The sequence below is a fragment of the Andrographis paniculata genome, unplaced genomic scaffold (assembly GCF_009805555.1).
Source record: "Andrographis paniculata isolate CXL003 unplaced genomic scaffold, ASM980555v1 Contig35END, whole genome shotgun sequence".
In the NCBI taxonomy this organism is placed as follows: domain Eukaryota; kingdom Viridiplantae; phylum Streptophyta; class Magnoliopsida; order Lamiales; family Acanthaceae; genus Andrographis; species Andrographis paniculata.
The window spans coordinates 312,775-337,499 of NW_026137568.1; the positions used below are offsets into that span (position 1 = coordinate 312,775).

The 24,725-nt window shown below is 34.9% G+C and overlaps 5 protein-coding genes across 8 annotated transcripts; 2 read left to right on the top strand and 3 right to left on the bottom strand.

The window, feature by feature from the left end:
* Positions 1–617: 617 nt before the first annotated feature.
* Positions 618–2,270, top strand: LOC127249311 (translationally-controlled tumor protein homolog). The gene is made up of 5 exons (XM_051272055.1): positions 618–739; positions 1,240–1,313; positions 1,460–1,588; positions 1,674–1,831; positions 1,894–2,270. The coding sequence occupies exons 1-5, from the start codon at positions 712–714 to the stop codon at positions 2,009–2,011; spliced, it is 507 nt and encodes a 168-aa protein (XP_051128012.1). The 5' UTR covers positions 618–711; the 3' UTR covers positions 2,012–2,270.
* A 524-nt stretch (positions 2,271–2,794) lies between these two features.
* On the bottom strand, positions 2,795–8,233 carry LOC127249325 (ubiquitin-like-specific protease ESD4). Its single transcript, XM_051272069.1, has 9 exons — positions 7,049–8,233; positions 6,901–6,980; positions 6,725–6,818; positions 6,522–6,620; positions 5,306–5,398; positions 5,070–5,189; positions 4,337–4,440; positions 3,408–3,480; positions 2,795–3,294 (listed from the first exon to the last, which is right to left on the bottom strand). The coding sequence occupies exons 1-9, from the start codon at positions 7,898–7,900 to the stop codon at positions 3,232–3,234; spliced, it is 1,578 nt and encodes a 525-aa protein (XP_051128026.1). The 5' UTR covers positions 7,901–8,233; the 3' UTR covers positions 2,795–3,231.
* A 918-nt stretch (positions 8,234–9,151) lies between these two features.
* LOC127248989 (pentatricopeptide repeat-containing protein At3g06920-like) lies at positions 9,152–12,497 on the top strand. The gene is made up of 2 exons (XM_051271571.1): positions 9,152–9,310; positions 9,596–12,497. Exons 1-2 carry the CDS (start codon positions 9,238–9,240, stop codon positions 12,274–12,276), a joined length of 2,754 nt encoding a protein of 917 aa, XP_051127528.1. The 5' UTR covers positions 9,152–9,237; the 3' UTR covers positions 12,277–12,497.
* Positions 12,498–12,807: 310 nt separating this feature from the next.
* Positions 12,808–16,166, bottom strand: LOC127248991 (uncharacterized). Of its 4 annotated transcripts, XR_007838224.1 has the most exons (6): positions 14,761–16,166; positions 14,257–14,451; positions 13,558–13,761; positions 13,326–13,470; positions 13,200–13,236; positions 12,808–13,017 (listed from the first exon to the last, which is right to left on the bottom strand). XR_007838224.1 is itself a non-coding variant. In XM_051271573.1 (5 exons), exons 1-4 carry the CDS (start codon positions 16,117–16,119, stop codon positions 13,339–13,341), a joined length of 1,890 nt encoding a protein of 629 aa, XP_051127530.1. In that variant the 5' UTR covers positions 16,120–16,166; the 3' UTR covers positions 13,065–13,236; positions 13,326–13,338. The 4 variants fall into 4 exon arrangements, 2 of the variants coding, with proteins under 2 accessions (XP_051127530.1, XP_051127529.1); XR_007838223.1 differs by having other exon boundaries at positions 13,200–13,470; XM_051271573.1 differs by lacking the exon at positions 12,808–13,017 and having other exon boundaries at positions 13,065–13,236.
* Positions 16,167–16,781: 615 nt separating this feature from the next.
* Positions 16,782–22,764, bottom strand: LOC127248992 (probable histone-arginine methyltransferase 1.3). The gene is made up of 15 exons (XM_051271575.1): positions 22,422–22,764; positions 21,617–21,679; positions 21,300–21,393; positions 20,742–20,885; positions 20,422–20,525; positions 20,212–20,310; positions 20,049–20,118; positions 19,755–19,851; positions 19,227–19,281; positions 18,920–19,003; positions 18,030–18,107; positions 17,540–17,643; positions 17,269–17,441; positions 17,043–17,191; positions 16,782–16,972 (listed from the first exon to the last, which is right to left on the bottom strand). Exons 1-15 carry the CDS (start codon positions 22,578–22,580, stop codon positions 16,913–16,915), a joined length of 1,533 nt encoding a protein of 510 aa, XP_051127532.1. The 5' UTR covers positions 22,581–22,764; the 3' UTR covers positions 16,782–16,912.
* Positions 22,765–24,725: the final 1,961 nt, after the last annotated feature.

The window sequence follows — 24,725 nt, forward strand, 5'->3', positions numbered from 1 at the left end:
AAAACTTGTGTTGATTTGTGGAGCGTGCATACTTTAATTTAACACAATAAATTTCACTGAATAAATAAAATAATTTTGTACATTTTTACTAAAATATAAAAATATTATATTAAAATGTGGTGATTTTATAATTAAGCTCCTGATTACTTAAAAATAATTATTTTAATTATATTAATAATAAAATTAATATAAAAGATTACTGTATAGTATATTATTTTTGGTAATATCAATATATTCTTGGTAACTAAATTACTTACATCCTGTGTAATTTGTCATTGCCAAAGTTTATTATTGATAATTCGAAAATTTTGTTACTTTTAAAATATAATAAATTATTAATAAAAAGAAAAAGAAATCAAATCTGATATTATTTTGGAGATTATAAATATCTATTTAATATTTTTTTTTTGGAAGACCTAAATCATATAATAAGGAAATAACATAAATAAATTAGTAAGGAATAAAAACATGTTATAAAATCGCTAAATCTAAGACGGATACGATATGAATATGAATATCCCGGCAAAATCTCAACAAACCCACGCGCGGGCGCGTGGCCGATTTAATCTCTCTCCCTTCATCTTCGCGCTATTTATACTCAATTATGATCACAACTTTGATAATCTCTTTCTGTGTAAAGGTTTTATTCTCTCCGAAAAGCTTTCGCTTTCTTCTTTCGACCAAACGCCGGAAGCTTTGTATTGTGCCAACATGTTGGTCTATCAGGATTTGCTCAACGGTAATTTAATTTCTTTCGTTTTGTCTGGAATGAGACGTCGAGGTTTTGGAGGTTTTGATTTTATTCTAATTCTAATTTGAGTTTACATTCGGGATCAATCGTGTTCTCTGCGATCGTGTTGCTCTAGCGAGGGCATGAATTTGTTAATAATTTCGGCAATTTGTCATGCGCTCCATTATATATTCTGATCGGGTTAGTATTAACTGTATAGGTTGATTTAGAAATTAGAGATCCTCTGTCAGCCATTGCTAATCGAGCATCACCTCCGAGTTTCATGATTCCAATACAACAGATCATGGTTTTGCTTTCTACACGTCAGAAACTGTTTCCTTTGGTGAAGGATTCGTGATTCTATAAAATTAGTGTTTCCGTGTGTGATCGGTTCATTCGTTTAGTGTATTAATTCTGAGAATTATGCATAGATTGGCGGCTATGTTGCAGATATTGCAATTCCTGCTATCCTTTTTAACTCATTCTAAATCTACATCTAAAAATTACAGGCGACGAACTTCTTTCGGACTCCTTCCCCTACAAAGAAATTGAGAATGGAGCTCTTTGGGAGGTTGAAGGAAAGGTTAATATCTTTATTACACTGTTTACACCTCTTCACTTCACCATGTGTTAATTCTGGCCATTTGTGTTTGATTTCTGTGTTACTCCTATTCTACAATACATACATATATACTAACCACATACTCAATTTTCTTTGTTGATTTACAGTGGGTTACTCAAGGAGCCATTGATGTGAACATTGGTGCAAACCCTTCTGCCGAAGGAGGAGAAGAGGACGAAGGTGTGGATGACCAAGTAACAAAAGTGGTCGACATTGTTGACACCTTCAGGCTCCAGGTTTAGTCTTACTTTCAATTATTTGTTCTGCTTTACATGGATTACTTCCATGTGACCTAATAATTTGTACATAAAACATTCACAGGAGCAACCTTCTTTCGACAAGAAGCCATTCATTGCATACATGAAGAAATACATTAAGCTGTTATCCGAGAAGCTGGAAGGGCCGAAGCAAGAGGAGTTCAAGAAGAGCATTGAAGGAGCAACCAAGTACTTGCTTGCTAAGATCAAAGATCTCCAATTGTAAGTCCTAATACATACTTAAATTTCTCCCCACGGAATTTTGATTATATTTTGCGATGCAGCTTTGTGGGAGAGAGCATGCACGACAATAGTGCCATGGTGTTTGCTTACTACAAGGAGGGATCAACAAATCCGACATTCTTGTACCTTGCACATGGTTTGAAGGAAGTCAAGTGTTGATGGTTGAGGAGAGGAGCATCCGCAAGAACACAAGAAATATATTTTGCTGATGAAAAGTGCCCTTCTGAAGCCATGGATTCATAGCTTGTTTATTTTTGTGTTCTGTTCCTTTTGCTTGGTGTCTTTGTCCTTTTTTTATTTTTTGGAAGCATTGTGATACTTCCTGCTAAAATTTTGTCTGGATTTAATTTTCAACTTTTTATTTGCCGAATTGTGCAGTACTCCCAAGGAAATTTTGTTTGGTGATTTGAGAATCATGTTGCTCTATGCACCTTTTTCTTTCCCTTTTTTTTTTTTTTTTTTTTAATTACAAACATATCATACAATTACAACATATAGTTAAAAATATAAGACAATTTTATCTTTATTTTTTTGTGAAAAAACAATTATATGATAGTAAAATATTTAGTTACTAAAAAAATAATTTATTTATAATTAGATAATCTAAAATATAATATATATATATATATTGTAATACGTTGTGAGTAGACTTAAAAAATAATTTTCTTTTATTATATATATTACAATAAATTTACTTTTAGTGTCAAATCATTCCATCAATACATTAAAAGCTCGAACCAAAGCTTAAACCTCCAAAGTGTTCTGTTCTGAAAGATTTCCAGAATCTTCTCCATCCTAAAACCTTCCACAAAATTTTTTCATGACAAAACCATCAGATGGAACATTTATGTTTTATTAAAGATATTATACAAAATACCAAATTTTCATTCAATTCAAATTATTACTATTCTCAGAATCCAAATCCAAACTTGAAGAGAAACGTACCCACAGTTCTTTAATGTTGTATTGGCGGAGTAGACGACAATTCTTTAAAGTTAGATCGGAAATAAAAGTTTATGCACCATGTCAGCTAACACGATGTAATGCAACTCTTCTAATCAAAATAGCATTCACTTAAAGGCACAACACAACTTCTAACCACAAATTTCACTTTTCAAACTTTATAGAAGTTTCAAAATAATCTTACAATTTTACTCTAGACTCATTTTTACACTGAAAAATATGAAATGTTCCGGTCTCAAACCATTGCCTCATACCTGGATTGAATTTTGCGTGACGCTTTCAACCACCCGTTACTGGCATTCATCAACGATTAATGATTCATAAGCAGTCGATTCCGATTTCAATATCTCCTTCAGATAAGCCATGTGCACTAGATTCCGGTGATTTGTTAACACAATTGATCTACCAATGAATCTCTAATCTGCTTTCATTCTCAAAATTTCCTTCACTGTCCTCTGCCTAAAATAGGGCATATGTTCCTACATAAATTAAAACATCAATTTCACCTCATCCCGGAATGCACTAAAACCAGATAAATATAACGATGACAATTATCAATACATGTAGCCAAGGCAGCAGTATAAGATTTTACCTGGTTAAAACACAGCCCAATGTCTCTGCTATAGAAGTCGGCATACTTGATCATGAACATACCGCAATCATACCTGTTAAAGAGATCATGTTAGGAAAGCCCAAAGAGGTTTCTTTTTCACACGATCATTCACTAGATGATCAACTCAAGTTAAATAAAGAAGCCAAAGGAAAGAGAAACAAGCATGCTATCAGAAGGAAAAGAGTACAGATGACATTTACCAGATATGTAAGTGATTATTAAGCATGCAATTAGGACTTCTATTTTCTAATCAATTATGGACTATATTTAAGGTGTGTTTGTTTGAGGGTTTTTGAATTTTGAGTTGAGATTTGAATAGTAAAAAAATTGAATTGGAATAATTGTATGATGTGATATAAGTAGGTGTTGATATGATATTATGAATGTAAAATTAATTTTTAATATAGTATAAAAAATTAAAAATAGATATTTGAATTGATATTTTTGGAAAGTTAAAATTTGGTGAATAGTAGAAATAGGGGAGAATCTTTCAAACAAACACACCCTAAAGTCTACCCAACCATTTCCCTCTAAATGATTTGATTTGTGGCTGAAGAAATTGAAAGCGCATCGCATCGTTCAAAGCACCTTAATAATATAATGAAACATTTTCTATTTCTTGATTCATTTCCATCTATTTTAGATTCTTCCTTAGTTCCTTATACTATATCTTATCTCACAAATGTTCAAATGCCTTGGTCTCGATGGACCCAATGATAATATAAGGTTGGGACCTTAAAAAGTCGGTGGAATTTTGAATTCAACAGCAGAGTATCAAAGAGGGTTGCTATGACTTGAGCTAGTTCATTGCACATTATCACAGAAAAAAAATCATGTGGCGTTTATTCAAGTTATGTTTAGACTTTCAAATGCTAAATATTTAGAACCAAAAAAAATCACATATTTACCCATTCTCCTGCTCAGGAAGATCTACAACAAATTCTTTGTCCCATGAGCTAACGTCAATGGTTTTTCCACACTTGTCTTTCACCTCATCAACAAAGTACCTGGCCTGGATTTTCATAAATCATAATTACATAAAGAAGTCATGCTATGTAGAAAAAATTCAAATCCAGCTTGCCAAATATTATCAGATAGGAAAAAGACTATTACAAAGAGAATATATTTAAATTTGGAAATTTTGGAATACAGAAACTCCAGCATCTGACGAATAAACACGTGGAGATTTTTCTCAGATGGGGGTTACAAAGAGAAAACCATTCTAATAACTATCTTAGAATGCTTGGGAATACATATATAGAAACATATTTATGCACAACAACCCATTGCACATGACGAAACACAAACATGCAGCATATGGATGTCAGCACAATTAAAAGATATTATGAGTTCAATCCCTACATAGTTTGTCACTAGTATATCCTAGTTTTTCAGCTTTTTTTGTCACAAAAATGTCAATGTATGAAGGTTTTTTCTCTACCGTAAAGCAGAACTATGAAGCTCCAGTACCATAACGACCTACTTATTTCTTCAAAATGAGTTAGAGCATAGAAGACACCGTCTTGAATTGTCAATAAAAGTACTAACTATAAATCCACATATCATCGTATATAGTTCATGACATATACTAAAGCAATAAAAGAAAATATATTCAATACCATACCAGACAGTATAACATACCAATACATTCAGAACTTGCTTGTCATTTCCTTTGAGTGAATCAAGATACTGAAACTTTTTCTCCTTCTTGTTGATAATTGCTAAACACCAATGAATTTCTTTGTGGATAGGAACAAAAATCTAAGAAAAGGAAACATGAAACATGTGTCAGGTAACTTCTGCTAACAGAACTAAGAAGTTTGGGAATTCGAAGAGAGCAATTGAACATGAAACAACATAATGCTTGGAGAATTTACTTTGTCACATTCTATAAGTGTATATCCAAGCTTTTTTTGTGTAGTCCATCTTCTCACTGATTGATAATTGTAGCCGCCCTTACCACTTATCAGCTGTGAAAAAAACCAAAAATAGCAGGAATTTTAAACTTTCAAGTGCAAACTTGATTTCCATACTAGAAAATGAAGGTGGAAATTGTACAGGCTCCAAGTGACAGATGGGGATAATTATATATAAACAAAGTGTTGTTCAAAGTTTTCACGGCGGCCTTTTGCGGCGTGGCGCCTGTGAACCGGCATGGCTATAATATGGCAAACACAGCACACACATATAAAAACTTATATATATTATACGTTATAAGGAATTAATGCCTATAATTATTATTTTATAGTAATATGCCAAAAAAATACAAAATAACCTAACAATAAATAATTAATTTGGAATTTTAAAATAAATAATAATGTAATACACTAAATATTAATACTAAAAGTATAAATAAATAAATCGATAATAGCACTACCAGAGCAATGAAGTAGATAACAAATTAAAAAATATATGAAATAGTGAAAAAAAAAATTCCAAGATGGGATGACACGGTTATTAGCTACTAAACCAGAAGAGAGCAGGGGAGAGAGAGGATGACAAGTTAAGGGTTCGATTTCAAGGTTGATGTCGATGCGGTTTTTGGGCTTGGGTTGGGCTTTACAAGGCTGCTCTGGTCTAGCCTTCCCAGTGCCCTAGCATCGTTGAGGCGTCGCCACGGCATTGCTAAAGCTTCTCCAAACAGCCTTCTTTAATAAGGCGCCCCCTAAAAGGCGCCAAGACGCCATGGCGACGCCGTGACAACAATGGTTCCGTTGCACACGAAAGTAATGGATTTGCTTCATTGCATAAGCCAATGGAAATTCATATACAATCAGATTTAAAAAAAAAAAAAAAAAAAAAAAAAAAATTCCAATTAGAGAAAGACCATTTATGGGGGCTGATGCCTGCCCAGTGCCGGAAGGTCAAGGAAGTTGGACGACCAAACACACCCAAAAACAAATCATCAATGCAGATTTCCACCACAACCACGTTTAAATGCATGAAATTGAAAAGATGTGCATTTAAGTTGTCAAAGGTAATCAATACGTCAACAGAAGATTCTATATTCTCTACTGAACCTATATAAACGAATTCTGAAACAAATCTGCCATAACGTATAGAAAGCAAAGGATCAGAGAGCAGCAGACAAACCTTCTTGTAGAAGAAGGTGTTGAAGAAATGGCATTGCAGAAACTTCTGTGGCTCTCTTCTTTCCCTCTCTTTCAATAATTCAAGATACAAATTAATGACCTGTAATCGAGGTGTACAACAAACATAAGTTTGTCCAAAAGACTTCAACGACAACTTGCAAATCACACTAAAATCTTATATTCATTCTAACCAAATAGCATTACCTCATCATTAAGCCATGCCCCGGGTCTCAAACATTGCAATATTTGTCCAGTAATATCAATATTTGAGTTTTCATGTTTCACAATAACTTTTCGCCTGTAAAGATAGTGTGAAGCTAAGATGCATAAAAATAACTCAAGCAACCACATCAATTCAACTTGAAGACTAAATACAAAACCTATTGAAATTCGATAGGGCATCGGAGATTTCTTTCTTTTCCACCTCAGTAAGAGGCACAAAACATTCATCAGCCACATCCTGCAAATGAATGAAATCCCAAATATCAAATGATGGTCAATTTAGTAATATATGGAAATAAATGCTACCTTCTTAATCTCCTCCTCTTCTTTCGTCTGAGGTCGAAATAAATGGAAACCTTGAATACGCTTTTCAACCAATTCTATGCTAAAATGTAAGCTAGTAAGCTTGTCATCTCTTCGTTTCTTTATTGCTTCAAGCAACCTTATATATGAAGGCACCTCAAAATCATCCCGAACCTCATCCAGCTGCCCTAGTCCCTTCTTTTCATCATCATCATCGATCTTTATTTTAACATTACTTCCACTTCCATCTGTAACCAAAGAAGACTCCAAAGACCTCACTTCTTTCTCAACTTTCTCGACATTCGGTTCCTGCACATTCTCCACATCCCCTTTCTCCAATTCCTCAATACTAGAATCTTCTGAGAGATCATTTGGTTTCTTCCTCTCCTCCTCCTCCTCGTCGTCACTGTCGATTTCGATCACCTCCTTTTCCTTATGTTTCTCAGGTGATAACCCCTTTTTCACATCAAAGTATCTCAGACTTCTCATTGCTGCATCCCTCATTCTATTATACAATCGAGAAAATCCACTAAATGTCCCCATTCTACCAGGCGAGCTCTCCTTAGAACAACCCGAGAGAGTTTCACTACTCTTACGCCTAAATCTCGTATTTCTTACAGGGGCGTGAACTTCCCTTGAAAACCCCGTTTTCGAATCCGGATAACGTGCAATCCTCGAAACCACAGAATCTCGCGATGCTGACCGGCCACCGTCCGGCGTGCATTGCTCCACGGCAAGAGAAACCTTTTGCTTCTTCAAAACATGATCACGAGAATTCGGAATTGGGGGTGTGACCAAAGCTAGGGCTTTGAAATAATCATCCCGGCGCTTCCTACTGTTGGTTAGAGCTCCCATAATCAAGGGCCGAGAAAGAAATAAACCCTAGCAGCAAGAATGTCAGACTCTCATCCACAACTCGGCACTTTTCGCACCAAAACTCCCGCGGTGCTTCAGAAATAGGGGAGAAGGGTGATTTTGCTGATATTGAAATACCAAAAATTAGGGTTTCGCGGGCGTGTCGATTGAGAAACGCAAATAGAGTTTTCGACAACGAGTATGTCTTCAAAATGGGAGACGAGAAGTTCGCACAGAAGATCAAAACGCAGATGAGATTTTGATGAAACTGACAAATTTCATTCAATCTACAGCGGTTTCGATGGCATATCGACGCACCGTACTCTCTTTCTACTGTTAATCTGTTATTTTTTTTTTTATATATATATATATAATTACTAGTACGATTTTATTTCTCAATTCTCGCGTTATTTATATATTTTTTGCTCTATTTATATAAAAATAATATTATGTCCCACGTAGCGTGACTATTATTGTTCTAACATATTTTAGAAGGGTGTAAATTAATAGATAATTAAAAATATATTAGTGAAAATAATTATTATATAATATAAATAATTATAAATTAAAATTAAAATAATTAATTAATTTAAAATAAATTAAAAAATTTAAAATAAAATTAAAATGTATAATTATTTAAAAAAAAAAAATCAAATAGTATATAGGAGGTGTAATAAAATTTTAAATATTATCGTAATTCTTTTTATATAATATAATAAATTTGATATTGATTATAAACACATGTTTAAATATACTATAATCATATAAATAAAAAAATGAGTTCAAACATCAACTCTTACATATCACTTGTTATCATGAATATAATTTGGATTACATATTATTATCAAAAAATTATATTAAAAATATTTTTAATATTAAATAAAATAGTAATATTTATTTATTTTTTTAAAAAGATAAGAACCCACAGCCGCTGACTAATACTTTTTCAAATTAAATTCGACCAAAAAATCACTAGACAAATTATATGTGGCAAATAACCTGATATCACGTTTAACTTAAATATAGTAAAATTTGTTTTATGTAAGAGAGGGAGAGAATATATTTTTTAACTTAAATATTTACAATTTTTATATTTTAATAAAATATAAAAGTATTTTATTTTCTTATGATAAAATATAAGGAATATCTACAAGTTATGCAGTAGTCGTGCTTTAGTATTAAGCGCTTTCTCTTATTCTTATTTAAAATCGCTAAAATTAATTGTGATTTCGATCATCCTAATAAAATTGTTAAAGATCCGGTGGGTTTAGGAGTAAAAGTTGCAGAGCAGCACCCAAACATGGCCGCTCTTCTGCGTCGCCTCGCCCAAAATTCGGATGAGAACTGCGTCTTTTAATCCGCCTGGGCGTCTCAAGCTTCCACGAATGAGGACACTCATCCGTAATCGAGGTAAGCTTTTGCAGTTTTTTTGTTAAAAACCTTCATAGATGCCAATAGAATAGGAAGCAGGATAGATGATTCCAGTTGTTTCTCTCATTTTCTTGTCAGAATCTATTGCTATCCTTAGTTCGGTTATTTTATGAGAATGTATCGCGGCTCTGAGTTGTTAGATAATCGATTCCTAGGGTTTTGGTTGATTTGGGGGTAAATTATGCATTTCGCACTGATGTTTTGACCTTTGTGGACATTAGTTTCTACGCATTTTTTTTTTAATTAAATTTTATGTATCTGCAGTGTTGGAATTTCAGCTTGAGCTGAAACTCTCACGCCTCTGTAGCTTTTGTAGGAGATTCACCATTGTCAATGATGATCCTTCTGTCAAGGACAATGGAGGGACTTCAAAGGAAGGGAGAGGAACAAGTTTACAGAGCCTTGCTGAAGCTTTTCAGGGCAAGAAATACGAATACATTAGTCGACGAGAAGTCGATAATGTATGTCAGATTTTGGAAAGTGGTCCTTGGGGATCCTCCTTAGAAATTGCTCTAACTTCATTTGTCCATCATTCTAATTTAATAACTGGAGTGTTGAGAAGATTGAAGAATGTCGACACTGCTTTCGACTACTTTAGATGGGTTGAGAAGACGACTAATCGAGTGAATCCTCCGGGAGCATATGATTTGCTTCTCATATTAACGGCGAGGGCAAAGAAATTTGATCAGCTTGAACTTATTTTTGAGGAGATCAGTCGCTCCGGATATTGTCCTTTTTATAGAACGTCCGTGGAGCTAATATCCATCTGCGTGAAAGCTCGAAGATTGAAAGAGGCATATGAACTTATCCAAACAATGAGAAAGTTTGAGTTTCGACCAGCATTTTCAGCCTACACATCTCTAATCGGTGCAATGGCTGTGGTTCATAACCCCGAGCACCCGGATCTCATGCTTTCCCTCTTTAATCAGATGCAGGAGTTATGTTATAAGGTTAATGTTCGTCTATTCACTACTTTGATCGGTGCATTTGCCCGTGATGGCCGAGTCGATATCGCTCTCAACTTGGTAGACAAGATGAAGGATAGTTCCATTGATGCAGACTGTTTTCTGTATAACGTCTGCATTGACTGCTTCGGTAAGGCTGGTAAGGTGGAAACAGCTCGGAGAATCTTTAACGAGATGAATGACAATGTTCTGTCGCCCGATCCTGATAAAGTGACATATACAAGCATGATAGGAGTTCTCATTCGAGCAGGTAGGATAGCCGAAGCAGTTGAGTTGTTCGAACAGATGGAGCTGAAATGGGAAGTTCCACCCCCACGGGCTTGTAGTGCAATGATAATGGGCTATGGATACGCCGGAATGTTCGATGAAGCGTATAAGTTATTGGAGAAACTAAGGTTGAAGGGGTCGAAACCGAGTGTAATTACTTACAACTGCCTTCTTACTTGCCTTAGCAAGAAAGGAAGAGTCGACGAGGCCATAAAAATCTTTAACGAGATGAAAAATGACGCCAAACCGAATGTATATACATATAACATTCTTGTGGACATGCTTTTCAGGTCGGGGAACATCAACGCAGCTTTGGGAATGCGAGACGACATGAAAACTGCTGGATCTTTCCCGGATGTTGTGAATACAAACATTATGATTGATCAGTTGTGTAAAGCTGGAAAAGTCGATGAGGCTTGCTCGATCTTTGAGCGCTTGGATCGGACAGTTTGTGTCCCAAATAGGCGTACATATTGTTCTTTGATCGATGGCTTGGGTAGGCAGGGAAGAGTCGACGATGCTTATCGATTGTATGAAAAGATGTTGGAATCCGATGAGACGCCGAATGCAGTTGTCTATACGACCCTCATCCGAAGCTTTTTCAACTCCGGCAGAGAGGACGTAGGACACAAGGTTTACGAGGAAATGATCGATAAAGGCGTTTCTCCGGACGTTACACTACTCAACACGTATATGGATTGTGTTTTCAAAGCGAACGAGACAGAGAAAGGTAGAGTTTTGTTCAAGGAGATTAAAGCGCGGGTTAAACCCGACACACGGAGCTATACGATTCTTATGCACGGCCTCATGAGGGCGGGATTCGCACACAAAACGACTTTGCTCTTTGATGCTATGAAGGAACAAGATTGTGTTCTTGATACCCCTGCTTATAATGCCATTATAGCCGGGTATTGCAGATCGGGTGAAGTCGACAAAGCTTTCCAGCTTCTACAAGAAATGAAAGAAAACGGTAACCGACGAACGGCAGCTACCTACAGTTATCTCATCAACGGGTTCGCCAAGATCAACAGGCTCGATGAAGCGTATAGCCTCTTTGAAGAAGCAAAATCGACAGGGACAGCATTAAACACAGCTGCCTATAACAGTCTAGTCGATGGATTCGGAAAGATGGGAAGAATAGACGAAACGTATCTTATCGTCGAGGAAATGATGGAAAAGGGCTTAGTACCAAACATACAGACATGGAATTCCTTACTTGATGCATTAGTGAAGGCGGATGAGGTCGATGAAGCTCTCGTCTGCTGGAAGTCGATGACGGATATGGAATGCGCACCAAGCCCTGTAACATACGGAATCATTATAAACGGATTATGCAGAGTTCGGAAATTCAAGAAAGCGATTGTGTTTTGGCGGGAGATGCAGCATAAAGGGGTGAAAGCTGATGTGATCACGTGGCGAAACATGATCGTCGGGCTTGCGAAGGCGGGATATGTGTATGAAGCTGATGAGGTGTTGAAGAGATTCATAGGGGAAGGAGGTGTAGCTGATTCAGAGTGCTATAATAGTGTGATTAAAGGGTTGTGCAGAGCTAATAGAGCAATGGAAGCGTACCGAATGTTCGAAGAAATGAGGTCGAATGGCTCTCATCGTTCGTGTGGTAAGACTTTGGGCATACTCGAGGATGCCTTGCACAAGGCGGGATGTCCTGATCTGGCATCTACGGTTAGCGATGTACTAAGGGAGAACAGTTGAGCGTAAGAATTTCTCCTGATGCTCGCATCGAATGCACCCTTAATTTTTTATACATTCGGCTCAGTTTAGAGTGTTTTTAGACGAACCGAACCATTCGTGAACTTGATTCATTTTGGCTCGATTAAAACTCGTCCACGAATATTAACGAGTCGAGTCGAGTTAACGAACGAACCCGAGCTTTGTTAGTTAAAGTAATATATTGAGGGTGTGTTTGTTTGAGAGTTTAGATTTTGAATTTACATTTAAATAATAAAAATTCTAAATTGTAATAATTATATGATATGAAATAAATAGATGATGTAATATTTTGAATATAAAATTAATTTTTAATATAATATAAAAAATAAAAAATAGGTATTTAATTTGATATTTTTTTAGAGAAAAATTTTAAATGAATAATAAGACTTTGCCAAAATTCTTTAAACCATCGCACCCTTGTTATAAATATTATATATACATATAAAATTATAATTTATAAATAAATAAATAAAATTATTTAAAAATTTTCTTTTTAATTTATATATAAATTTTAAAAAGTGAGACAAACTCGTTCGAGCTTAATCGAGCCGAACACGAGCTCAAAAAAATAAAAATCTTTAACGAGCCGAGCTCGAACACTACGAACGAATTCGAAAGCTCAATGAACGAACACGAGCCTTGTTAACGAACAAACATAAACACTTAGAATTCGCTCGGCTCGTCAACAGCTCTAGTTGCCGCTTCGTAGAGTTGTCTTCTTATCTACAGTTTCAAGAATAAGAGAAGCATATTGGTTTTCTACACCTAGTACAAGTAAACAAAATCACAAAGCAAGTAAAATATCTCAACCCCAGCTCACAAAGAATTGCTATTACTATTATCAATATCCAAAAATACACTACCAAAGAAATCTGGGAACAGAGCAAGTAAATTAGAAGACTTACAAAATTGGGATATATCTTTGAGTAGGCAAATTCATATCTGACAAGAGACAAGCATCATGATAATGTGCTGTCAACTTCGCTTAATTACTGGAAATTATTGCAAACAGGGAAGATAAAGAGTGTTACGTTTTCGCGATATTCAGCCTCGCTCGATTAAAGAGCGCAAAGCCATCTCAGCGTCACTGAGTGGTTGTCCGGCATAAAGTTGAAGTTGCCCTTTCTTCACAACAATCGGCCTCATGGCACGTGATTTCACTGTTTCACTTAGTTCCTGCGATCAGAAATTTATTCCACAGTTAAAGACGCAAAGTAACACTGATAGTTTAAAGGGATGATTCGTTTATGTAAATGCAGTTACTTGGGCTGTTAAAGGAACAACATCGGCTCTGAATCCTTCCATATCTTCGAAGAAGGACTCCAGAAGATAGCAGAAATTGTTGGCATCGGCTTGGTCTTCAAAAGCAACAATATGAGATGTTCGATTCTTTGAGCCAGAAATACTTTTTAGTACATAAAACCCTTCACTCCCCTTGTCATAGTCACCTCTTTGAATTATGATAACCTGAGTTCAGAGAGCAGCACTAGTTAGCTGTAATTTTGTTTCTAATACTTGCAGCTGTCGACATTGTCATTTCCTTATGTCCAACAAACCAAGGAAGAAGTTACACGGCATTAACATTTGCTAAGGGAACACAGAATTGTTAATTTTAATATTTAGCAGAAGAGACTAATCATAATATGTTAGCATAAAAGGAACCATATCCATATGCTATACTTTACCTGTTCTCATTACAATTTATAAGGAAGAAAGTGAAAAATAGCACCCTTCTGAACCTCGCTATATGCATCAAAGTTGAAGTATGAAACCAAATGCAGGAGCATAATTGAATATTATATATCATGATTCATTGTCTTGAAATCGTCGTATTTTTCTAATGCCACAAATAATCAGGCAGAGAACTCAAGGATAAAAGTGTCAATCTTTGAAGTCTATTTAAGAAATCCTACTGACATAAAGCCAAGAAACAAAATCCGGAAAAAGCAACAGTTGGCGTACCAGAACGTATGGAAGCTTCAACCACCAAAGGCCAGTTTTGCTTTTCGCTGCCGACTTAAAATCTCCGATTCTTTCGTCTCTTACACCATTCTTTCTATCATTAGGTTTTCTAGACTTCAGAACTTTGACATTTGATTTCCGAGGCTTTACTGCTCCAAGGGTATTACTCCCACTATTTTTCTCCATAAGCATTGCCTGCTTTCACAAATTAATCAGAGCTCTGGATCGATACTTATACATATGCATCTTTGTAACTCACTTCGGAAACCACACTAAGCATAGATGCAAGATATAAAAATTTTAAAGTAGGATTAACACGTTGCAACAACCCAAAGCAACAATTTTCGTCTGTCAAGGGACTCAACAATATCCAGTTTCTCTACGAAAAATCTAATAAAGCTAATAACCAACAGAACATATAATTTAACCATTAAACCAGGTCAGTATTAAAATCATCAACGATTAGACTGTAAAAGAGGTTCTAAGAACTCTACCATTTACCACCTTTGGTTTCGAGGCATCTATTCCCTTTACTTCCTTGCTATTACCCTCCTCTTCCGTTACATATCTCCTAGTATTCTTCATGGGCTCACTCATTTCTAGCTCAGTTTTCTCTTCATACTCCTCCACAACATAATTCTCATCGCTGTGCTTTGACTCAACATCGAACGCATCTTGTAGCTTTTCTTCATCTCCTATATCAACTGCTCTATCATCACCATTCCCTTCGAGCAACTCATCCTCCTTCCTCACCCCGCCATTCTCCTCAGAATTAACAACTTCATAACCAACTGAACCTGTAAACCCCTTTGGCTTCCTCACTGGATCAGTTGGAGAATCTTTGAACTTATACTTCCTCCGAAACAACAATGCTCCATTACCATCGTCTTCGTCAGATTCGCCCTTTTTAACCTCAGCTTTCCCAATACTGTCCTTCACTGAATTGCCAGCCGATGCCATCGGCATTTTCTTACGCGCATTTTCTAACTTCTTCCGCAAACGAATCAACCGATCATCAACCTCCTCTTCTATCACACTCTTAGAATGCCTCTCCCCATCAGCTTCATCCTCACTCTTCTCACTATCATAGCCACTCTTCTCTGACTCCAATCGTTCTTTCTCCCTCACCTCCCTTGCCATTGCCCGAATTTCTACAATTTTACTCTCCATTTCCAGCTCATTCACATAAATAAATGAATCGGCAGCACCATTTTCGCCTTTCAGAACAACCCTAACGCTCGATCTATCCTTTCCATTTCCTACCAGTTCAGTTACGGAACTTTCCTCGTTCACAGGCGCCGAAGTATTATCACCAAAACCAGATGAACCGAAAGCCCAAACCGCACAAACAGTTTGGAATAGAAAAGCCCCAAGCAACCAAACACCATATTTCAAAACTGAATTTTTATCCGGCACAACGATACTTCCAACCTCTTCATTTCCAGCACGCACCTCAGCCTGCAAATTTTCAACCTGGTCGTTTCCAGCACGCACCTCAACCTGCAAATTTTCAACCTCTTGGTTTCCAGCACGCACCTCAACCTGCAAATTTTCAACCTCTTGGTTTCCAGCTTCAGAGCGTTCACACTTCTCTTCTAGTCCTTCCTGAATCGTGCCAGACACGCCGGCTTCTTCAACAGGCGGAGAATCAATAGGAATTAGCGATGGCTTCGTTATATCGGGCAGTTCTAGGGTTTTGAGGATTTTCTCGCGGAGGCGGTTTTTTCTTCTGGTAGTTTTAGAGGGGAATGAAGTGGAAACGCCACAAACCACCATATTGGCTGTTCTAGAACAGATTAGCTCAGGCGCAAACCGGCGACAGCGGTGGCGAGGGACGGCGGCGGCGTGGTAAGAAGCCGCCATTCTGCCATCTAATGGCTAATGATGGAACAAATTCTAAACGGGCATCCATTCCAGTCTCTCAGTTTCATCACGAACAAGGGTAAAAATGTAAATTAAAATTTCTGAATATAACATATTATATATATTTAGATTTGGCTCTGTTAAACAAATTTTGAAACTTTCATATTATTTCAATTTTCAAATATTAAAATATCAAAAAATCAATGGATCTATTTACTCATAAGATTTTAGGCCAAAGTTGATTTTATTATTCCAACTTTTTTTTACTCCAAAAATATTAAATCAAACACTCAATTTTTATTTTTTAAATTACACTAAAATCTGATTTTATATTCTAAACATCACATATTTATATTACATCAAACAACTATTTCAATTTAAAATTTTATTATTCAAAATCAAAACTCAAAACTAAAAACACACGAGTAAACACAATATTTTTTTAAATATATATATACTCAAAATTATTGACAAACTTGCTTCAATTTCAACATTGGAATTGAATTATTTTGCATGCTTCTTCACCTGTTCCATTTTCCTACAGAAACACAGCAAAATTTCAATGATATATTGCAGCGATTCAAACCAATACTATTTATTAAAAGATGAGATGAGGCGAGAGCTTGTATGGTAATGGAAGGAAATCCAAACGGGTTAAAGGGTAGCAAGCAAACCATATAAGTAATAAATATAATGAATACTACAGCAGCAGCAGCAAAGTTACAACAGTGTCAACAGATTCTCTCTCTCTCTCTCTCTCTCTAGCTGCTGAATCGGTTCTGATACGATACACTTACATCGCTTGCTGCAACAAATCTGAAACTTCTTCATCCTGAGATTGTATCTGTAGATCCTGCAATTCACCATTGTAAGAATAAGTCATTCCAGACTCAGTCGAAGTCGTGCAAAATATGTAAGCTTACCTGTGTTTGCAGTAGTTGAGGCTGTTGATCTTGGGACACGGGATACGCCTGTGGTTGGGACATCCGATAGTATGGCTCTTTGAGATCGAGTTTTCCTGTTGATGTCTGGAGAATTCCGCCTTGTTCGGCACCAGGACCCCACATTTTAGCTGTTTTAAGTAAAAGTAGGGTCAACTAACAGCAGAAACACAGCAAACATGAGAATCGGATTTGTGCATACACTAACCTGACAAAGTAAGGTATAGGGTGTAACTTTGAGCTTGATGGGCAACCATGTGAAGTCGACCGGTTATCTCTTGACCGGGCATTACATAAATTGGTTGAGAAAGGACACATCGGAGCTGATACCAGTGCGTCGTGAGAGCCCCTGGAGCAGTGGTGAGCCACCTCTGTACGGTGCTATCGATGATATGTTTTTGGCACGGTTAGTCTAAAATCAGAAGTAGGAATGTTTGGTTGGCAAAGGACAGGTGGGAATATTCAGCGGTGACTCTTACCTCCCATTGAACAAGACATCGAACCAACAGGCCAATCCATGTATCCTGGCACCGACAGTAGATGTAAACTTCAGAGGGATGTCGAGTTCATACAAGTCTTCCTCCTGTCAGAAAGTGTTTTAGTTAGTATATTAACAAATAATTAAAAAGAAAGAGCGAATCTACCGGCACATTGTCTACCATAACATTACACTAATTTCTACGCTAAGTAGTATGGTTGCAAATGGGAACACTGTTAGCGTGCTCTATAAATATTCTTAAAGGACCAGGCCATGTGCCAAAATTACACACACAAGGATCAGTATAATCTAGCAACTTCATTTTTTTATTATTTTTTTCTCTGAATTCCTGAAACAAATCTAAAGTGAGAAATTCACTGCAATGGTGAGATTAAATAGTATCAATTTTGGTGAAAGGACAAAACAAGAAATGCTGTACCCAGTAACATGGAGCTGAAAATTCAATGTATTCAAATCTGTCTAGAGTTTACCTTGGTAGACATGAAGTCTATCACATGGGAGATTGCAGGGGCCACTAATAATCTAGGATCAAAAGCATCCACCACTGGCTGCAACATTCAGAAACATTAAAACATAAGTCCAATGCATTAGGTTGGTATTGGTATAGTAAGCCAAATGAGGGCAAGGGGAACAGTAGCATGATGTCAGAGAAATTATGCATTTGACATTAAAATTTCAGCATGAATATCCACTAGAAACCACCAAGAAAAACACAAACAAAACTACTGTCATATTATAGGGAAAATCTTGATGAAAATTCAAATGTAACATGCAGAATTTTAAGCAACCTTAAAGTGATAGCAATTGTTTATTTTCTGGGAAGAAGACGCCAGTTTTAGTAATTATGACAAAATACATACTACATGCTCCTCAAATAGATCCTTCCAAAGATAAATATTCATAAATCATGTGATGAGATGGCTAACTTGACCTGGACAAACTTGTTATAAGTGAAGCCATATTTGGAGGAGAGGGACATTACCATTAAACTAACATGTTGTGATATATTTTATAATAGGTGTAGCCATGTGGCATTGTTCCAAAGCATCTTAGACAGGTATAGTAAAACCCAGTAATGAACAGATTAGGAGAACTCTAAAAATAAACTTCACAATTATTGATGTCCCTGTTTTAGGAGAAACATAAGTTTGGAAAAACAAAAGTGAAATCCCGAGAAAAATGTACGTTTTAAAATAACAGTCAGTTTTAGCCAATCAAGTTCTATCAACCTAACAAATAATCTACACATGATTTATACGAACAAAAAAAAACACCATTATAAAGTACGCAAGCTCAAGCCATATGAAGTTACAGATAGTATCACAAGTACTGAGATCACAAAAGTAACAAGAATTTAAACCTGGGAGAAGTATCCTTGAAAGGCAGTGCTATGTAAAGGTGTCAAGTTGACACCATAATAATTTTGTTGCTGCCAAAACAAAGCCTGTACAGGAAATGAACATTTCAAGTTGTCGTCATAACAGCAGCATATATGTAGGCGTAAAATGTAAATTAAACTTTTTTCTGCAAATCAAACTTCTGTACTCTAGCTACAAATTAAATCTCTCCATGATTAAAAATGCTCACCCTCAAAACACTGTTAATATGCACTTTGTGTTGTCTCCGAGAAGAAATGCTGAGACAACAAAGTTATAAGAGGAGGTTACCTTATTTGCAATCTCAATATATAAGTACTCATCACTGAATGGTGCCATGTGTATCCTACAAGAGCAAACAAATTTGAAGATCAGACAAAGGAAACTGCAAGGTAAAGAATGATTGTTCACATTACATCCTCTAATAAAAGTTTTGTTGACAAGTTATAAAGGAACATCAAATAATTTCATAGGATGTTCTTTACAAACACAAAGTTAAATAGCAATGTCGTTAAGACAATATTACAATAAACATCTTGAAAAAAGCAATATATATGTTCAACATTTCGATAAACTCTAAGTTCAGTATATCCTTGAAAATTACATGAAGATTAAATCAAGCATATCCTTTGTATGTTAACATAGAAAATCCGTCTGTATGATAACAAACAAAAACAACTCAAGTTCAGCATACATTTCTAGTAAATAACCACAGCATCATGCAGAACATTTAGGTTAAAAAAGGGCACGGCCATAAATAAAGGGAATAATAATAACAATAAACAGAAGAAAAAAGAAAATATATCGTGCAATGGTCACCTTCCTATGCTTGGAAACATTTTCCCGTTAGGAACAAGGAATCTCTCTCTTGCAATTATGTAGGACTCTAACATCCTTTCATTGACTAACAAGGTGCCTGCAGGAGATAAACTGTCTTCAGTAAATTCCTTATAATCTTATTAAGATTGCACATTATTACAAAGAGCATCTTGTGAACCTTAGAAAGGGCATTGCAGATGTGTTTTCACTTTATGAAATTTAGCTAATAAATCATATCCAATCATCTGAACGTTATCATCCTCCAGAAGACAAAAGAAAGAGAACCAAGCATACCCATCGGTTCAGAGATCAAGATATCTGCTTTTTCAGGTAATTCAACTTCTTCTACTTTGCCCTTGATTACCTGAAAAATAGGCCAAATACATTAAAAAATAGAAAAATTGTGTAAAATACATTAAACTCATAAACATGAGAATTGCAATAAATTAAAACCCACTGTTATTCTTTGCCCAAGTGATGGATTCCCAGCTATAAGTTTCCGAGCATATTCTGTCATCTCTGATGCTTCTACAGCATAAACATGTTTTGCACCAGCCTTAGAGAAAGTATGATTACATCAGCATGTGTGTCATCATTTGTAAAAATGTAACTATCATAGAATGTATCATCCATGAGAGTGTCCAAAGTCAATCATATGATTCCGAACCTGAGCAGCAAATAATGACAAGATGCCACTACCAGCGCCAACATCTACTACTACTCGATCAGTAAAATCAGCACGATTTTCAAGAACTGCAGCATAATATGTTCCTGAAACATAAATTACAAACACAGCATCAATCCACAGAAAGAATTAAATACGCTACATAATTACAATACCTTATAAGCTTCTGAATGGAGTGTTTTTGTCCACAAACTTTCAATGAACCAAGCCTTAGATATTAAGGGTCTAACATAGACAATCATGAACAAGTACCAAGGAACATGAGAAAGAAAATGAATGGGTTATCAGCTCAGAGATGTAACCTGTCCTCACATAGTCTTGCAACATGTTTTGTTGATGTAGAAGTTGTCCATAATAGTGAAAGTACATTTTAGCTGAAGATGCCTCGATTTTGTCATCAAACTTGCTTTTCAGTGATGATAAAGTTCCGTTAGATAACAAAGACCCTGAAAAAAAAAAAAAAAAAGGTATTCAGAAATAAATAAATAATGTGTATTCTTAATTAATTTGCACACCATTGAGTAAAGCTCAAATCATATTAGTTGCTGCCAAGAATGAAATGATAATTTACTCATCATGTTAGAAACAGGCATGAAAATATACCCTGTGTCACATAGTTATAAACATATGAGAAATGCACAGTCTCTTACAAAACTAACTTTTGCTATGAGATAAAATTTTACAATTACGATGCAACGCATCAAAGCACATGAATTCTTTATAGGATATCCAAATAACTAAACAATCAAAAAGTGTCTTGGAAATATAGCTAGAACCTTAATCAATAAATAATGAGAAAAAATCACACCAAATCCTGCATCAAAAACCGACAAAACATCAACAAAGAAAACCTTGCACACCTGCTTCCTTCTTCCACTGCTCAAAGGCATGATGGAAGGCTTTACTTTCCTCCTCATTTCTAAACTGAATGGTAATTCCCCTGATATAGCTTTCCTGTTGATGACTTGTTTCAATATAAAATGCCATAAAAGAAAAGAATATTTCTTACTTTTGCTAATTTGATAGATGGTGTTGAAAATCCCATCAGCTTTGATACAATAAAATTATAGCAGGGTAGAAAATAAACAAAAACTGCTAATATAACAGTATCCTCAAAAGTAACAAAAAGTCATCTGTTTCTTCATTGATATATAAATAGAGGAGATAAGCTTCATACCTCTTTATTTGGTTCAGAAGTATCAGATAAGCACAGTGATTGACATGCACCTAGCTTGAAAAGCTGCAGGTAAGACCAAAATAAATAAAATTACTCAACAAAAGACAAAAGTTGGGAATCACGAGGGAAACAATACAAAGAACACAGGTTGAACAACTTGAGAATTCAACTAGCGCAACTCACCCCCAGATCATGTCATTTTGAAAGAAAATTAACCAACTGTGAAACAAAATAAAACCAAGAGCCCCAAAAACAAAATATACATACATATATATATATATACACCCACACACACTAAGACTTCTAATTAGACTTCTAATTTCAAAACCTAATATTTCAATAACCTTGTCGTTAATTGTATGTAACAGTCAATGAATGAGAATTTAAGTCCAAGCTGTATCAGATTTCAATTGCTTACACCTTTTACTCTTTTGCTTTTATCTTCTACAAGCTACTTGAAAAAACACAATATGAGGTATAACAGAAAAAGAATGGGGAAAAAGCTAAAAATAAAATAAAAATCCATCTTCTTTTTCCCTTATTGGTCATTTCGCTTTGTACATCCCATTGGTCTTTCAAATGCCATATTCCCTATCCCAAAGTTCACGCATTCGATTTATTGGAGAGAAGAGAACGACAATAATGAAATATTCGCAAAATATGGAATGCAATTCGCGGCGCGCATAAAACAAAAATGGAATAACATTAATGCACTCAGATTTTCACAAAACTCGGAACCAGACTAACTAAAACAATTACCAGAATACAAAAGAAACCACTGCACTTAAAACAGATATTTCCGAACCTTGCAGCTGCATATTTCGAGCTGAACCGCGTCATTAGAATCAGGCGTCGATCCAAATCTGAGAGTACCTGAGCAAAACCGCGCCACCACCGGCGGCGACGAACTCCCCGAAATCGAGAGCTCCGAAATTGAGGCCACCAAAAAATCCTGTTCGCTCATCCTCTTACAGTCTGGCTTGCAGAAGCGCCACCGAAGAATCCGAATCACAAAATTGGAAAAAAGGAAAACGCAAGTGCAGGTCAGGTGGAGAGAATTAGGGTTTTTTCAGTGGAGGGCGAGAGAGCATGGGAAGGAAAGACTGATCAAAAAATAAAGAAAGAGAGGTTTATTTTAGAGTTTAGTTTAGTGTGCATATACACACCAAAGGCTTTTGTGCTGTCAATTCCTGATGCTTTCTCTCCTGTCCATTTTATGATACTGTGTTCCCGTCATACACCTTCTCAGGTGCAACCGGTGACGTGGACCAATAAGATTCTATGCTACACATTCATTTATTTAATTGCAATAATTTGGCTTTGTTTGTTAGATTGAAATTTTCGGTTCTTTTTAAATTTTTAATTTAAATAATGTTTAATGATATTGATAAATGTGAAAATCTAATAGTAATAAATTTTGAAGTTCGGATATAAGTTCAAACTTAATTTTTTATAATTTGAGAAAAAAAAATATATATAAACTATTATAAGTGTCAAAAATATTAAATGTGAAAAAAAAATTAAAATAATAATCCCAAATAAATTCTAAAAAAAATAATAATAAATGGTGTAACAGTGTAAGATTGAAAATGCTCAAATTGTCATGATTGTTATTTATTTAAAGACAACTAATTGAGCAGTTGAAAATCTATTGTTTTTAACCATATAATTCAATTTTTTTTGGATAACTTGATTATTAGTTGGAATTACAATTTACAATCCAAAAAAAAAAAATTGCTTCTAATGTTTATTTGAGCCAAGAATTGGTTTAAAATTGACTCTTATTGATATGTATATGTCAATTTTGATTCATCTATCCTTCTGATTGAAAACCAATTTAAAGATTGTTTGATTAATCGATTTTTACAATATATACCATTTTGAAAGTTCTACTCATTTTGTTCAATTTTTGTTCATATTTTATTGTGTAATAAATTTTATTTATATGGTGAAAAAAATTAAAAGAATCAACTAATAAATAGCTTATTGGTGTGTGTGTGTATTGTTTTTTTTTGTTTTTCAAATAAAAACATCATTATAGAATCTGTATAATTTTATCACAATATTATACTATTTAAATCAAAATGTAAGCCAACTCTTTTATTTCAAATTAAGTTCCAATTACAACAAAACAAACCAGCACCATAGCCAATTTCTTTTTTGTACAAAATGAGTATTACTAATAAGATTTATATACAAATGTTTTTACTAAAATAGGTAATATCTTTTTATAATTATGTAATACTCTCTGTTTACCTAAAGTAAAGAATATTAGATTCGATCGAAATTTACTCAATGCACATTTTCGGATAGCAGTTGCGGATTCTACCTTATAAAAAAAAAAAAAAGTAAAATATTTTGTTTTGTTTAAATGTGAAATTATTATATAATATTAAAATAAACAAGTAGCAAGTATATTGGATTCTATCAAAGTGGAACGCGGGCTCTCAGGACAAAAGCAGATACCACCGTCGTAAATCCACGACATATATACTAAACTTGGTATCTCTAACCTATCAACTCTTTACACTAATTTTATTTTAATCATAATTCTATTTTTTACTATTATTATTCAAATATTTAATTTTTTTTATTATTTTAAATAATTTTTTATTTTTATAATTTAAAATAATTTTTTAAAAACAAAATTAGAAAAATAAAAAATAAATTTAAAATTTTATTTTATTTTATTTTATTACTATTGTTTATTATTATTATTTTTTTTAAAAAAAAAAAGAAGCTACGCCATTTTTTGGCGTGGCTAGAGTGCAACACCAAAATTGACACTAGATTTGGAGTCGGTTGTCTGGCGCTGAATTTGGCATCGGTTGTCTCATCCATTAATAACGCTGGGTTGGAGATGCCCTTAGATGCAAACACGCACATATTTGTGTATTTGGTTTAAATTTTTATTATTCATACAAAATAATATTCGAGTAATATTCATCATCTCACTGTTTTTTTTTGTCCGTCTCATAATATATACTACCTTCGTCTAGTTAATAAGCTTACATTTATTTTTTACATCGTTATACTTAAAATTAAAGATATTATTATAATTTGTATAATTTTTTATATAAATATCATTATAGTTACATTATAAGACATT

Excerpts from the sequence above, each read along its gene's own strand:
- LOC127248991 (XM_051271573.1), bottom strand. The coding sequence starts at position 16,119 with ATGGCGGCTTCTTACCACGCCGCCGCCGTCCCTCGCCACCGCTGTCGC. Across the intron at positions 14,452-14,760 it reads TAGATGCCTCGAAACCAAAG|GCAATGCTTATGGAGAAAAA; the intron begins GTGGTAAATGGT and ends TTGTGAAAGCAG. Across the intron at positions 13,471-13,557 it reads TTGTTCCTTTAACAGCCCAA|GAACTAAGTGAAACAGTGAA; the intron begins GTAACTGCATTT and ends TTCTGATCGCAG.
- LOC127249311 (XM_051272055.1), top strand. The coding sequence starts at position 712 with ATGTTGGTCTATCAGGATTTGCTCAACG. Across the intron at positions 1,314-1,459 it reads TTTGGGAGGTTGAAGGAAAG|TGGGTTACTCAAGGAGCCAT; the intron begins GTTAATATCTTT and ends GTTGATTTACAG. Across the intron at positions 1,832-1,893 it reads AAGATCAAAGATCTCCAATT|CTTTGTGGGAGAGAGCATGC; the intron begins GTAAGTCCTAAT and ends TTTGCGATGCAG.
- LOC127249325 (XM_051272069.1), bottom strand. The coding sequence starts at position 7,900 with ATGGGAGCTCTAACCAACAGTAGGAAGCGCCGGGATGATTATTTCAAA. Across the intron at positions 5,399-6,521 it reads ACACCTTCTTCTACAAGAAG|CTGATAAGTGGTAAGGGCGG; the intron begins GTTTGTCTGCTG and ends TTTTTTTCACAG. Across the intron at positions 5,190-5,305 it reads CACTTATAGAATGTGACAAA|ATTTTTGTTCCTATCCACAA; the intron begins GTAAATTCTCCA and ends TCCTTTTCTTAG.
- LOC127248989 (XM_051271571.1), top strand. The coding sequence starts at position 9,238 with ATGAGAACTGCGTCTTTTAATCCGCCTGGGCGTCTCAAGCTTCCACGA. Across the intron at positions 9,311-9,595 it reads GACACTCATCCGTAATCGAG|TGTTGGAATTTCAGCTTGAG; the intron begins GTAAGCTTTTGC and ends ATGTATCTGCAG.
- LOC127248992 (XM_051271575.1), bottom strand. The coding sequence starts at position 22,580 with ATGAGCGAACAGGATTTTTTGGTGGCCTCAATTTCGGAGCTCTCGATT. Across the intron at positions 17,192-17,268 it reads CCTATACCTTACTTTGTCAG|CTAAAATGTGGGGTCCTGGT; the intron begins GTTAGTGTATGC and ends TACTTAAAACAG. Across the intron at positions 16,973-17,042 it reads CTCAACTACTGCAAACACAG|GATCTACAGATACAATCTCA; the intron begins GTAAGCTTACAT and ends GGTGAATTGCAG.